This window comes from Pagrus pagrus, assembly GCF_965226575.1.
Source record: "Pagrus pagrus genome assembly, chromosome: 6".
Taxonomy (NCBI): Eukaryota; Metazoa; Chordata; class Actinopteri; order Spariformes; family Sparidae; genus Pagrus; species Pagrus pagrus.
In genome coordinates, this window is record NC_140190.1 from 4,618,244 (window position 1) to 4,631,330 (window position 13,087).

The following is a 13,087-nucleotide window of genomic DNA, read 5'->3' on the forward strand; positions in this document are numbered from 1 at the left end:
GCAGCAGACGTCTCCAACAGAATGAGCAAAAACGAGAAAAAACAAGCTGCAGTAAGTTTCTTTTTGGCAAATGAACTGATGGACGCTTTAACTTACGAAAGTATTTCAGAATAACATTGATAACAAGGTTGTGGTCACCTCATTCATTGTTATGATGCCTTTCTGGTTTCTGTGAATGTTGCAAAACTGTCATAACACAGCTGCTTTGTTTTTGTCTCGCCTGCACGTACAGTAAACTCAGCACCGGCTCACACAAACAGTTGCCAACCATTGAATCCATCTACAGGAGGTGTGTCACCACTGGTGCTTGCATAATCTAACAGTGGGTTCCTTGTGCAACACATGTAAGTGCGTAACACAATAATTTGGCAGCTGAAAAGTGGTGCCAGATGTCACTCAGTTCATATTGCTAGTGGCTGATGAGTAGGTGGTGTGCCGGCACATAAAAGGAAAGCCTCTGACAGGCTCATCATCAGACACACATACACAGAATTGTATTGTTGCCAGGCAGACTATGTGTCAGCTGTCCCTCCTGTTTCATGTAGAAATATATTACAGTCAGTGCTCCACCCACAGCTAGGCTATTCAAATATTAATAACCCCACGAACACCACGGTTTGCTTTCTCGCTGAGAGTTATAGAGTGGTGGTGCACCTCCAGTTCCCTCGTCTCGAAGTCTGTGAGGTTTTTGAATTGATTTTCAGTTATATGCCTGGAATAATGTCTGTGGTTACCACAGGCTTAAGATGTTAACATGTTTTGTGGTACAACATAAAATGCATCATTAAATGTCCATCACTTTAATTAGAAATCGCTTAGGTGTCTTAAAAATGTGTGTCTAAATGAGACTACAGAAGTCGTCACGGACATTAAATGTGTACAGTAATTGTGTAGTAAGTACACTTAGTGGAGGTGACGTTTAAATCATGGGACCGCATTATAGTCTGTTTGTTACGGAAGACACACATCAGCCTCGTTAGCATCGCCCTGTTCCCTGTGTCTCTCCTGCACCTCACCCCCTCGTTAGTTTAGCTTGTGTTTAAGTCTGTGTCTTTCCCTCTCTCTTTGTTGGTTTGTCTGTTCTCATCTTGTTGTCATTCTGTCCTTGTGTGCTCCCTGTGTTCTGGATTTGTTCCCCGTGGCTAACAAAGGATAAAGGGTGACAGCAGTTTTACTTCTTCCAGCCTGTTAAAACTGTTTTTATTAAACAATGTGAGAAGGGAGAATTATTGCTTGACTGAACTGCTTGGCGCATAAACATACATAACATGTGAGGTTATGATTAGACCCTGATTAGCTGTTTTAAAAAGGTCACATAAACAACTTAGACTGAAGACCAGTTAACTAAGGACAGCTTTGGGTACAAAAACGGTATCCCCAATTGGGGAAAATAAAAGTGGATCTGTGGATCAGTGGTTAAGGTTAAGTTAAAGGTCCAATTTGTAAAAATTCCCAACTTGGGATGGTGGCGAACCCGACAATCCCAAAGCATCAGTATTTGACGAGTTGGGGGTGAGACTCAAAAAACAACTTTCTTAGAAAGTGGACCTTTAAGGTCAAGGTCAGGTTGGGGTTAGGCAATTAGTTGCTATGGTTAGGGTTAGGTAAGGAAATTAATTTAAATATATATTTATAGTTCCCAAAAGGGATGTGTTTGTGCATGTGTATGTGTATGTGCATGAATAAAACTTAAATAAGTTGCATAGTGTAATTATTCTCCCTATCTGCCTAAAGCCATTACATACATACAACCTGGACAGGGCCATACAGCTTTATAAATAACTGATTATGAATTTGAAATAAAATAAGTGGCGTGTGGTTTTAGGAGAACATTTAATTCCCAGACTGCTCTCTGAGAAGTCTCCAGCGCCCCCTGCAGGCTCATTTTGTTGTGATCTCTTAGATATGAGTGTAAAACCACCTCTATTTGACAACAAGCTCAACAAAATCATTCTGAAACAATAAAGAAGAATGTTCAGAAAAGGAATAACAGAAATATGATAATGGAGATTTGTGCATTTGTTGTAGTTCATCATCATCTTCAGGTAACTTTCTGTCCCTCAGCTAAATATACAGGAATATCTGGCACGTAACGATCTCAAACCAAAGACATATGCTCAAATAACATCCGTATTAAGCAGTAAGCTGGATTGTGTTTTGCATTTTTAGACAAAGACGGGAACAATCTGAGAAAGCAGCTGCACATAATGATCAGTCTGTGTAGCTTTGCCCCCGTTTCTGTTATAAATACAGTAAAATGCTTAGGTCTGGGTCAGCCTCCCCAGCATGTGACACTGTGTGAAACAAGCTGTGCTAAATTAGGTGTGATCACATCTCAGCCACAGGGAAAGGCACAAATACAGCTTTCAGATGTCTCACCACAGGAAACAGACAACAGGCTATTGATCCCAGAGGGAGTCCGAACACCGAAAGACACTTTCTCGTCATCTGGGGGGGAAAAATGCAGCACAAAAAAAAAAAAAAAGACATGCAGTGGTGTTTGTCCCTCTTCAGATCTGTCTGTAATACAGCATGTATATGTGATCTAAATGTGCACTTCTGACAATAAATTATCAAAGAGTTTGTTTACAAGACAAAATGGTGCAACTGTCTTTTCCTATATGCTAATCCTACAAAGCATGAAAGCAAAATGAACTCTGTCCTGTTTATTACATTTACTTTCTGTTGATATATTACACATATACATACAAACACAGCTATTATTGTTCAAGAAACAATTCATTCAATATGAGACTAATTAGTTTGTCTGAATTTAATAACATCACAAGGAACTAATAAGTTGATTAACTCGCAGAATTACATTACAAAAGACAACTTACACGCCTTTATCGGCAGGGAGTTAAATTCATTACAGTCGGGGTTGATGAAGCGAGAACGTGGAGGTGATTCCCCGAGCTGCAGATGGACAATTTCATCTGTGTCATCAATCATACAGATATTTCCTCAAAATATGGATCTCAGGAGCTGAATAACCTTTGAGATTTTGAGAACAGAGATGTGGCATACTGTGTGTGTAATTTAATTTAGTGTGAAAACTGTTTTCTGTGGCTTTCCCTGTGGTATAAGCAGCTGTGTTTGTATAATCATCTTCATATTGCTTCTGAAAGCAACAGAGAAGCAGATTCAAGCATGTCAGTAGTAAGCCTTTACAATATGAGAGTATTAAGAGCAGGACAAAAAATGGGGAATAAAAGGAAGAAAGGGCTATTTTTAAATCATTTGTCAGAGAGTCTTTTTTAGTCTCTGGATGCCAAAACACAGGCCTCCCTGCCGAGACTGAGGAGGACATCTTGAGGACCAACACAGCAGCTCCAGTCTCCTTCTTCTACCATAAAACCAACTTATGGGTGCGGTCGACTCAGCTTGTGACGACGTTCAGTTGGTGCATTGGAGGTTAAAAAGGTCAAAACCCTTGATTGGAACCGAAAGCAGTCGCAGGGGCCGATGGTTCACCTGAGCCCTGCTGCCAACTTCTCCATCGCAGCTTTGCGCTCCTCCGCTTTCTGCTGCGAGCGGCGCAAGACGTTCCTCAGCTCCTGAAGGTGGTCCAGCGTGCCCACCAGCTCGCCTTTCACTGTCTTCATCTGGCTCTCCAGCATCTGTGTGTGATGGAGGGAGTTTCTCCTGTATCGTCTGCTCGAGCGCACTTTTTCCTCCAGGTCCTCCACTGTCACGGGCAACCAGAAGACAACGGTCACACACCACAACTAATAACAAGTTGTTTTTAAAACACAGAGAAATGAAATATGAATTTATAAGGTTTGGTTTGTGGTACAGACCCATGTTCTCCTGGTAGCCCATGCTATCTGAACTAGGCTCTGTCTTCTTCTCCATCAGGTCCTTGGTCTGCTGCATCATCCTCTCCATCTTGACGAGTTCGGCAGCCTTAGTGTCGCTGTCCCGGCGGATTTTCAGTAAATCCTGCTCCCTCTTGCTCAGCTCACTGTGATACTTACTCATCTCGAAGGGTTTAAAATCTAAAAAAACCAAAAACCTTCAATTTAACACGCCGACACCGGGTGACCTGCTACACAACAACCTCAGTGAGCATAAGACACAAGGATGATGCCGATAATATTCCTCCCTGGAACACAGAGCTCTCCTCCTGCGGCTGTAGCATATGAAATACTGTTTGTTTGCAAATGAACTGCACTGCTGGTGATGGTTAGCTTTTTATAGGCCTTAACCTCAGCACATGTCTGGAGGTCATCTAAAAACAGCCATCTCTCAGTACACGGCCTTACAATTGTGCGAGTCATAAGACCGGCTTCACAAAACCCTCGAGGAGAACGGATGATTTTCACACTTACTCAAGAGTGACAAAGAGCTGATGAAGAGCAGAAGTTTCGTCAGCGTGCCCTTTATGTAGGAAAACAAATTAAATAACTGTCTTCATTCACGGTTGAGCGATAATTTAATAACACTGAAACTTGGAAAACTTGAGCTGAACAATATAAAACCATTGTAGAGACAGTTAATGATGCTTCATGCATTTAAAACAAACATTTTCTGGCCAGCGAAAGACAAACACGCTCACACTATGCTGTCTCTGTTACGGTCTCACGTAACAATAACCGCAGCTACAGACTCTTAGCAACACAGTGTGATTGTGTTAAATACAAGTCATTCACTGTGTTTGTGTCTGTGACCTACTTAGAAAAGTAAATGGAGAGCTATTCTGCTCCATGTCAGCGAGCTTCACGACAGTCATGCTTATTCCCCGCGTGCCACACAAACATACAAACATGTGTTTTCATGGCTATCCCAGGATCAGGACCTTGGACAGCCAGCGTGACACGCAAAGGTTGCTCCACTGTCAGAGGAAGCAGAGGCATGTTATAGATATTAGACATGGACCATATTCATGCGGTGGCCATTTTCCCCCGACGTCACGCTCAGGGTGGGAAGCTCAAATGTCATGAAGGTTTGCTCCAGGTTTATAGTCCTATAAATGTTGGGAATCTGACAGATTGTTATCTTTTCGCTGCTTTCTGACTGATCAGCAACTGAAAAAGAAAATTAATAGAGAAACACACTTGATGTCATCCAGTGCTAATGTTATCTAGGAAGTGGATGAATGCTAATGTTAGCTGAGAGGTTTATCAAATATGTTGGTTTACCTTGAAATACAGCCCGGCGTCCCTCCAGATTTCCACCATCATCCTCTTTTAAGTTGCTGATCAATCAGGAAGCTGTGCAATACTAAGAATTTGTCAGATTCCTCATGTTTATACGACTTGAAACCTGGAACACAACAGCATAACATCTTCCCACCCTGAGCGTGATTTTCAAAGAAAATGATCACCGTGTGAATCCGGTCTATAAGGTTCGATCTGGTCTGCCAAATGCTTACAGCTAAAAAAATAAAAAAACATGGATGACAACAAATGATGCTGTTTTATTCTTTGTGTTGGAGGATTCACAGAGCACACCTTAAGGTCGACAAGTGCACACTGTCCACTTCACCTGCAATTAAGTTTATTGACAACAACATTTCGGTACTTAGACCTTCATCAGGTTATCTTGTCTTGTAAGATAACCTGATGAAGTGTGCAGGAGTCTTGTTCCTGATTCTTTGTGTTGTAAAATGCTCTTTAAATACGTAGAAGCCCTAAATATGAATTATTTTTCATGATATGAGAACAGTGTGTGACACTGTGCACAGGAAGGAAGTTAATTAAGGGAACTTGGGATCCAAGTAGCATTTTGCATCTTAACAATATGACAGACTACAGTAGGTGTTTGGTTTTGGCTCACCGTTCACCATTAAGTTTTAATTTTTGTCCTCCAAGGAAAAAAGTTTGGGCGCTCCAGTTATAGACTGAACCCTGATCTACAGTCTTCAACCTTAATCACAGCTGAACATTATAGACCCTTATAACACTTACAACAGACGCTTTATCAATTTCTAATGAGCAATTTCGTTCACATTTAAAGGACCAGTTTCACATTCTGGTAAATACACTTATTTGCGTTCTTGCCAAGAGTTAAAGGAGCAGATCGATACCACTCTATAGCGTCGAAGCTACAGCCAGGAGATGTTTATCTCAGCTTAACATAAAGACTGGAAACAGATGGAACGGCTCGTGTCATTAGTGAGCGTCAGAGGTGCCAAGACAGCTGTTTTCCCCTGTATTTTGGGTTTTGTGCTAATCTAAACTAATTGCTTCCTGGCTGTAGCTTCATATCTAATGGACAAATATGGGAATAGTATCGATCATCTCATCTTACTCTCAGTGGGAAAACAAATTAGAGTATTTCCCAAAATGACAAACTATTCCTGCAGACCTCAGTAAATGGTGAGTTGTCCACTGGAAGGGTCTTTGATGATTTACAGTCGGCTAATGAGCTAACTGATCTATTGAGCATTAATAAATGTTTTATGAAATGGTAATAAAGCAACTAGTTTTTATGTGTGCCATATTCTACAGTATCAATTTACATTTACTTGTAAAACATAAAATAATATTAAAATATGTTTCTTTCTTTCACTTGCTTTCATAACAAATGAACAGCCTTATGAAGCTGTCTCACATTAGCCCACGCCTGTCAGTGTCTCTGAGAGTCACGGTGGGAAGCGGTCCTGTGTTTTGAATCTTGGCAGTGGTTTGACACTTTTATCCACAGTCACAGTATTTTTCTCATGAGGGCCCGTTTCAAAGTGATATTTTCTTGAGGCACAGTGACGTTTTTTTTGTTTTTTTTCCTGGCCTCTTCTCGGTGTTTTGGCGACCGGCTGTGCGCTGTGGTGGGAGGAGAGGAGCAGCGGGGGGAGTGTCTCTGGCAGTCGAGCTGTTTTTTTTCTCCAAATTTATGGTTTGACGATTTACTGCACAAATACCAACAGAGAGCCATCACATCCTGCTGCACCTTCATGATCAAAACTGTGATGCCGGTGCCCAAGTACAGCTCTCCTTTCCTGCGACTCCCCTGATGTCATATGCACATCTCTCTGGTGGGCTAATCAGTAGCTTCAGACTGCAGTGATTACACATAAATACAGACTGATCCGTGATTAATTATATATAGATAAATTAGAGATAAGATAAGTTCTCAACTTCCTGTGCTATTATTACTGTGCCACATGTTCCTACATGAAGGTCACTCACCTCCTGGGCTTTCTGTGGGTTCTTGTTCCCGCAGCGTGACTAGCACTTTCTGTCTCCTTCCTCCAGGCTGCCCAGATGCACAAACACAAACAAAATCACTTTTATATTTAACAAAACCTAAACCCAAACCTAAGAGTTGCTGTGGGTGATACAATGTACAGCCAAGCATCTGTGGAGAAATCAGGATCCGACACGCTTACCATCAACAGTGTCGTTATTGAGAAGGATTTCTTAGATGTAAACAGATTGGAGGCGTCACGAGAGGAATTAAACATTTCAGTTACGAATGTGATACTTGAGACTGAATGTTACATGATCTGTTCTGTGGCCTTCAGGTGTTTTTGCTCTGAACCTCTGTTCCCGTGTGGCTCAATATCAATGGGCAATGTCATGAATAAAAACTGAAAAAGAACGAAAACAGAAAAGAAGACATAAACAAATGTTTATGAGATCTAGTGCAGGAAGAAACACCTCTCCCCTCGGGGTAAAGCAGTATGAGAAGCGATCTATTAAAGGCTGCTGTGTTTGAATGTCTGAGAATACATTTGATACACTTTTTCTACAATGGAGTGATTGTGTTCCAGGAAAACCCCCCTGTACATGCACATGACAAACAATATAGCATCGCTGATCACATCTGACCCTGACCCAGCAGCTCTGAAGTCTTCAGGCTCTGTGGAGCTGCATCCAGGTCTCTGCCCTCCGCCTGCACTACGTCCATCTGGCTATTATTTACCATTGGATTGGACGTAAAAGGGTAACATTTCGCAGTCTCATTCCACGGGCTCATCGTGAAAACATTAGTCATCACATTTACATAAAGCACTTAAAGCGAAGCACACCATCTGTTATGTAAATTTATGTGAGAACAGCATATTCCCAGAAGTTCTGTCCCATAAATAAACGACTTTCCATGTGTGACGCTTAAAATATATTAAGGGAACGCTCAACTTTTAAACCAACATCCATGCTGAGTATGAGATGTTTCAGAGCAGTGGAGCATGGTGGCTTAATTGGTATAATTCAGGTTTATATGCAGCTGTACCCTGTTTTCAAGTGACCATTATGTTGGTTAAGGTGCTTTCCACTGTATAATTCACAGAATGTAAGAGCCACATTTCATGGTCCCATCTACATTTAGCCAAGCACTCTGAGCACTCTTACGCACTGTGACTGTATCAGAAAGAGAAGGTACTAGAAGCTCTCTATGCTACGATAATAAAGGATAAGGCTGGAAATATTCTAGCTTTATATTCCTGTCGACAAACCCCACCAAAAGAACGAAAACGAGCAATGTGTTGTTAGTGTATGTTTTGTCAGATATGTGTCGATTTGAAAACTTTTCTTTTGTTTTACAGAACATAACAGAAAAGATGTTTAAGGTAATTTAAAATCGAATGAAGTTTACTGCTTCACTGCAATGGTGTTTTTTTGGACAATCAGGTTAATTGTACGCCCTGCCTCCATTACATATCTTTGTCAGAGGTGTTTGATAACCAAATATATATGTATGAAAGCGATTGATATTGAAATACTGTACCCCTGAGCCCTTTGAATGACTTATGACTGATCAATCCTGAAAGCTTAGCCTTGGAAGTTTCTTCTCCAAGTATCAGATTTACTTTAAGTGTTACTGACACCGGGTAACACCAGCTCGAACACAGTGGAAATAAAAAGAAAACTACACTTTCAGTGTAGACAGTTACCTGTGGCTACAGGCCTGACCAAATCCAGGTTCAAAGTGGATGGAAAAACAACAAAAAATGAGTCTGTGGAGACTCCAGATGGACACCCGGTAACCAAATGACATTATGGGTCTTTTGGAGGCCTTTATCTGGATACCGAGATCACCATGCTGCATGTTGTTTTTGGACCTCCAGATGATGTTGAAGGCAGGGATGTACTGTCTTGTGTTGGTTTGTTTTGTATGCACTCTTTGCACACGAGCTGAGCTTGCTTACGCTGAGTCTCCGTAAGCTCAGAGCTGTTGGCTTTGACCGAATGACGAGACTCTCTCCTTTCAAACGACGTTCAACGTGACCAGAATTATTGAATATTTCACCCTGTTAATGACAACTCAACACGAAACTACATGTCATAGTTCAAACACGGTGGCCCCAGCATGGCCGATATTGGCCAGTCACAGATACATCATGTTGGCCAGTAGTTTGACATGTTTTCTAAGGAATAAGATACCAGGCTTTGGATTCTCACAATACTTGTTAGTAAGATCATTTTATTGTTGGATGCGGTCTTTAAATATAGATTATCACCAGACTTATACTTTAAAGGTCTGGTAAGATTACTTTGATCCACACAGGCCTTCTTCCTTCCTCTTTAATACTTAGAAGTCTTTCTCAATCTGAAAAGAAGATCTGCCGCTTCAGAAAATAAACACATTCTTGGTGTGATTTTCAGAGTGAACCCACTGTCACTCATTCTGAATATTCATGTCTGTTGTATTCAGAGTGACATAAGAGAGCTGGAAACAGCCGTAACACTGTAATACAGGAGTGTCACCATGAGGGGGAGGGCTCACAACAGTTATTTCTTATAAGCCTGCCCACCTTCCTTCAACAAAGCAGGTTTAATAAAGCAATATTTCCCTTTTGAGATTAATTTTCAGTTTAAGTATCTGCATTCAAATAAGAAGTCAGTCTCAAACATCAGCGAGCACCTGCCTCAGGAACGATAATGGCAGCTCAGGTACAAATTGTTGCTAATCAGGAATGTTGGAAATATTCCTGGTGCCTGTGTGATAGAAAACATCCTGTAATTTGTTGCCATGGCAACTTATTGGCTTTTGACGGATGTTATTGGAGGCGACAAGGTAATGAGCAGGTGTGGGCTGCTCGACTTAACAAGGGATGAATGCCGTTAATGAAAGGTAAACTGAATCGCAGGCATGGAAATTTGAAATCTCTGCAGATGTTTTCCAGAGTTAATTAATCTGAAAGGTTGTGTTTGTAGAGAAGGCGTTTGTTATTTCAGACATTGTGCATATAATTATCTATATTTGTCTTAATAAGGCGACCCAGGAGGGCTATATCCGACTGGAAAAGCTCATCCATCTCAGTATTTCTCTGCTGTATCGCACCACAGTGGTGCTGCTGCCTTCATCTCTGCCTCAGCGAGGTTGTTGTTTGTTTGTTTGGTCTTATATGGAAATAGAATTCTTTATCTGCCCACTCAGAGAGCCTCAAGGTAATCAGCATTACATAATCGCAGGAAAAATACCTTATCTGCACCCATTCTCTGTCTTCTAGGCTCCTATAACTCTCCTCCAAAACTCTAAGCTCCTTCCCAGCAAATCCAATATTCCAGGCATTGATGCCAGCTTTGTTTCTGTCTCCTCTAATGTTTCCTCTCTTTAGCGGCGCAGCCATCACAGCTCCGTTGTTGCCGCGTGAATTCTTTATTCTCGTGTAATTAAATCTGTCGTTTCTAAGCGCAAAGACAAATTGTGCTTGTGTTTTCACACTCGGCGGCGATTTTTCACAAAGTACAATCACAGAAAATTAGACCGTTGTCTGTTTTGATGGATGATAATGCACATGTTAATGTGCTGTATGACTGAGTACCCATTACCTTTTGTTGCTGCATCTCCCTCGAGACGCAGTCTTACAGTCTCGTACGTCTTCATTTATAAGATGCCAGAAAAGACGTCCCACATCTCAACAATCGAACTGCAGAATCGAGAACCAGGAGCCTTTTTAAATGTAAGAGGGGAAGAACTTTATAGCTACATTGGATTTCATATTAATGCTCATCATCTGTCATATTAAATTGCAAATCTCTGTCATTTGAGCTCATGAATAAGAGGATGCTGCACCTGTTCTGCTCCTCTACTGTTAAGACAGATTCACTGACAGAATAAGTACATGCATTAAATACGGACGTAGGCTAACCCTGTAAATTATCATGAATGATAAAACATCAATCAAAACGAGTATAAAGTCATTTATGATCTCATTTAAGAATCGACAGCTTCTCATTCTCCTTCCTCCCACTCTGCTGTCAGCTTCCCCCTGAGCTGTGAGACGTGTCTCTAACAGAAACCTCCAGAGATCTGTCTCATCTCCATTAGGACTGTGATAGTCCGCCTGAAATTACTTTTGGTCTTTGCGTGTGTTATTTTTCCAAACCAGCGAGGCATTACAAATCTCCACCAAAAGCCAGTTCGAGGTTCCCGTTGAGCTAACACGTGTCTGTCATTTTTTTTGCAGAAGGCTTGAATTCCCTTTAGCTTTAGTAGCAAGTAGATAACATCCTCTGCCTCACACTGGCTCCCCTACAACTTAATATCCTGCTGAATTACCGTTTTACCTTTATCTTAGGTATGCTTAATAAGGTCACACACTCTGCATGACTGTATGTAAGACACGCTGTCTTTTAACCTTCCAAAGTTTTTTTTTATGATGAATTAATAATTGCCTGTAAAACCTCCAGCAGATACAGAGCAACATTAGGATTCATTTGGAGTCATGTTCACCCTCCTTTTAAGATCTGCTTTGTTCTCTATCGACTCCGGTGGGAAATATCTGGCTCTTTAGCTAAACGCTCCACCATCTCCACCAGCTAGCTGCTGGCAGGGTCTGTCTCAGATGATGCTGAAGAGGAAGTGAACATTGGGGTTTAATAGCTGCCTGCTTGGAAATCGACTAAAACTAGTGTCGCTGTGGACCATAAAACCAAAACAATGAGCTGAAAGATGCTAAAAAAGCTTTGGAGAACTGAGAGGAACTTCAGAGTCTGGGGATATTTCTCTATAGTTTGATTACTATGAGGCTTGTGGACACAACAGAGACATATGTGTAAAAGCAGAAAACACTCTTCCTTCCCTCATCTCCTGTAAAGTGTGTAATTATTCAGTTATATAAATGCTTTTATGTAAATGCTGGGTTTTCACTAGCAACCTGACATGATCCGAACATGATGAAACAGTCAAATAAAGCATATCTCGAGGTACAAACAGCGATGCAGGAGAGAAAAGACAACAGAAAGTCAGAAGTACTGAGAGCTGAACACACTGACACTTCTAAAAACATCTTTTCCTCTGGTCTCCTGCACAGACATGAGTCACAGGTTGGCTGCGGTTGCCAGTCGTCACTGCAGCCTGCTCGGAGGCAGGGCGGGCGCCCCTCAGTCCCTTCACTCCGGAGAGGGTTCATCTCAGGGAAAAGACTCGGTTCAACTGATAGTGGAAATGCAAATGATCACGTGCCGGTGAAAAGTGACCCCTTCTGAATTGCATTCAGTCATCTGAACCATTTTCAGCGCAGCTTTAAAGAGGAGTTTGTAGATGCGTGCTGCTGTAAAGACTCGGATGAAGCAGTTCGATTTTACAATATTGTAAAGCACATTTGAATATGTATGAGCATACATTAAATCACTGCTGATGCAATACTCTAGTGTAATATATGCACATGTGGGTTGTGAGAATTTCTGATCTATTTATACACAGTGCTTATATGTAAATGGTAACTGGTGTTCAGCTTCAAGTGTTTAATTGACATCTGAAATCTTTGTCGTAGAATCTTTCAAACACTTTTACATGTAAGATGATTATTATATTATATTATATTATATTATATTATATTATATTATAATTTTGGCTAAAATGAACCCCCAAAACAGCCAAATTGTCTGCCATTGTAACTTAAAGGGGCTCTGTGAAACTTTATGCACTCCAGAACGTGCATAAAGTCACATCCTTTGGACTGGGGCGGAAAATCTGAGTCCTTCCCAAAGAAATGAACAAAAGAAACGTTGTGTACGTACCTATTCATTGTCTTGTCTTGTCATTGCCTTCTTCTGAGGGCGTCATTTGCTTTCTTTTTCTTTGGATTTGCACCTTTTCTTAAAGTTTCATCATCCGCTGTTATCGGCCTTTTCTTTGCTCGTTCGGCCGTTAACAGTAACGTTAACCGTTTACTGCCAACGCTAGCAGAGACCAG

The 13,087-nt window shown here is 41.2% G+C and overlaps 1 protein-coding gene across 2 annotated transcripts; it reads right to left on the minus strand.

Annotated features, from left to right (window-relative positions):
- Positions 1-2,651: 2,651 nt before the first annotated feature.
- LOC311258284 (uncharacterized protein) lies at positions 2,652-13,000 on the minus strand. Of its 2 annotated transcripts, none has more exons than XM_084354438.1 (4): positions 12,912-13,000; positions 7,131-7,197; positions 3,801-3,998; positions 2,652-3,688 (listed from the first exon to the last, which is right to left on the minus strand). In XM_084354438.1, the coding sequence occupies exons 3-4, from the start codon at positions 3,979-3,981 to the stop codon at positions 3,471-3,473; spliced, it is 399 nt and encodes a 132-aa protein (XP_084210564.1). In that variant the 5' UTR covers positions 3,982-3,998; positions 7,131-7,197; positions 12,912-13,000; the 3' UTR covers positions 2,652-3,470. The 2 variants fall into 2 exon arrangements, with proteins under 2 accessions (XP_084210564.1, XP_084210563.1); XM_084354437.1 differs by lacking the exon at positions 12,912-13,000 and adding an exon at positions 10,719-10,790.
- Between the last annotated feature and the right edge of the window lie 87 nt (positions 13,001-13,087).

Coding starts and splice junctions, on each gene's coding strand:
- LOC311258284 (XM_084354437.1), bottom strand. Junction 3,999..7,130: donor ACCCACAGAAAGCCCAGGAG/GTGAGTGACCTT, acceptor TGGTTTTTTTAG/ATTTTAAACCCTTCGAGATG. Junction 3,689..3,800: donor GGGCTACCAGGAGAACATGG/GTCTGTACCACA, acceptor TGCCCGTGACAG/TGGAGGACCTGGAGGAAAAA.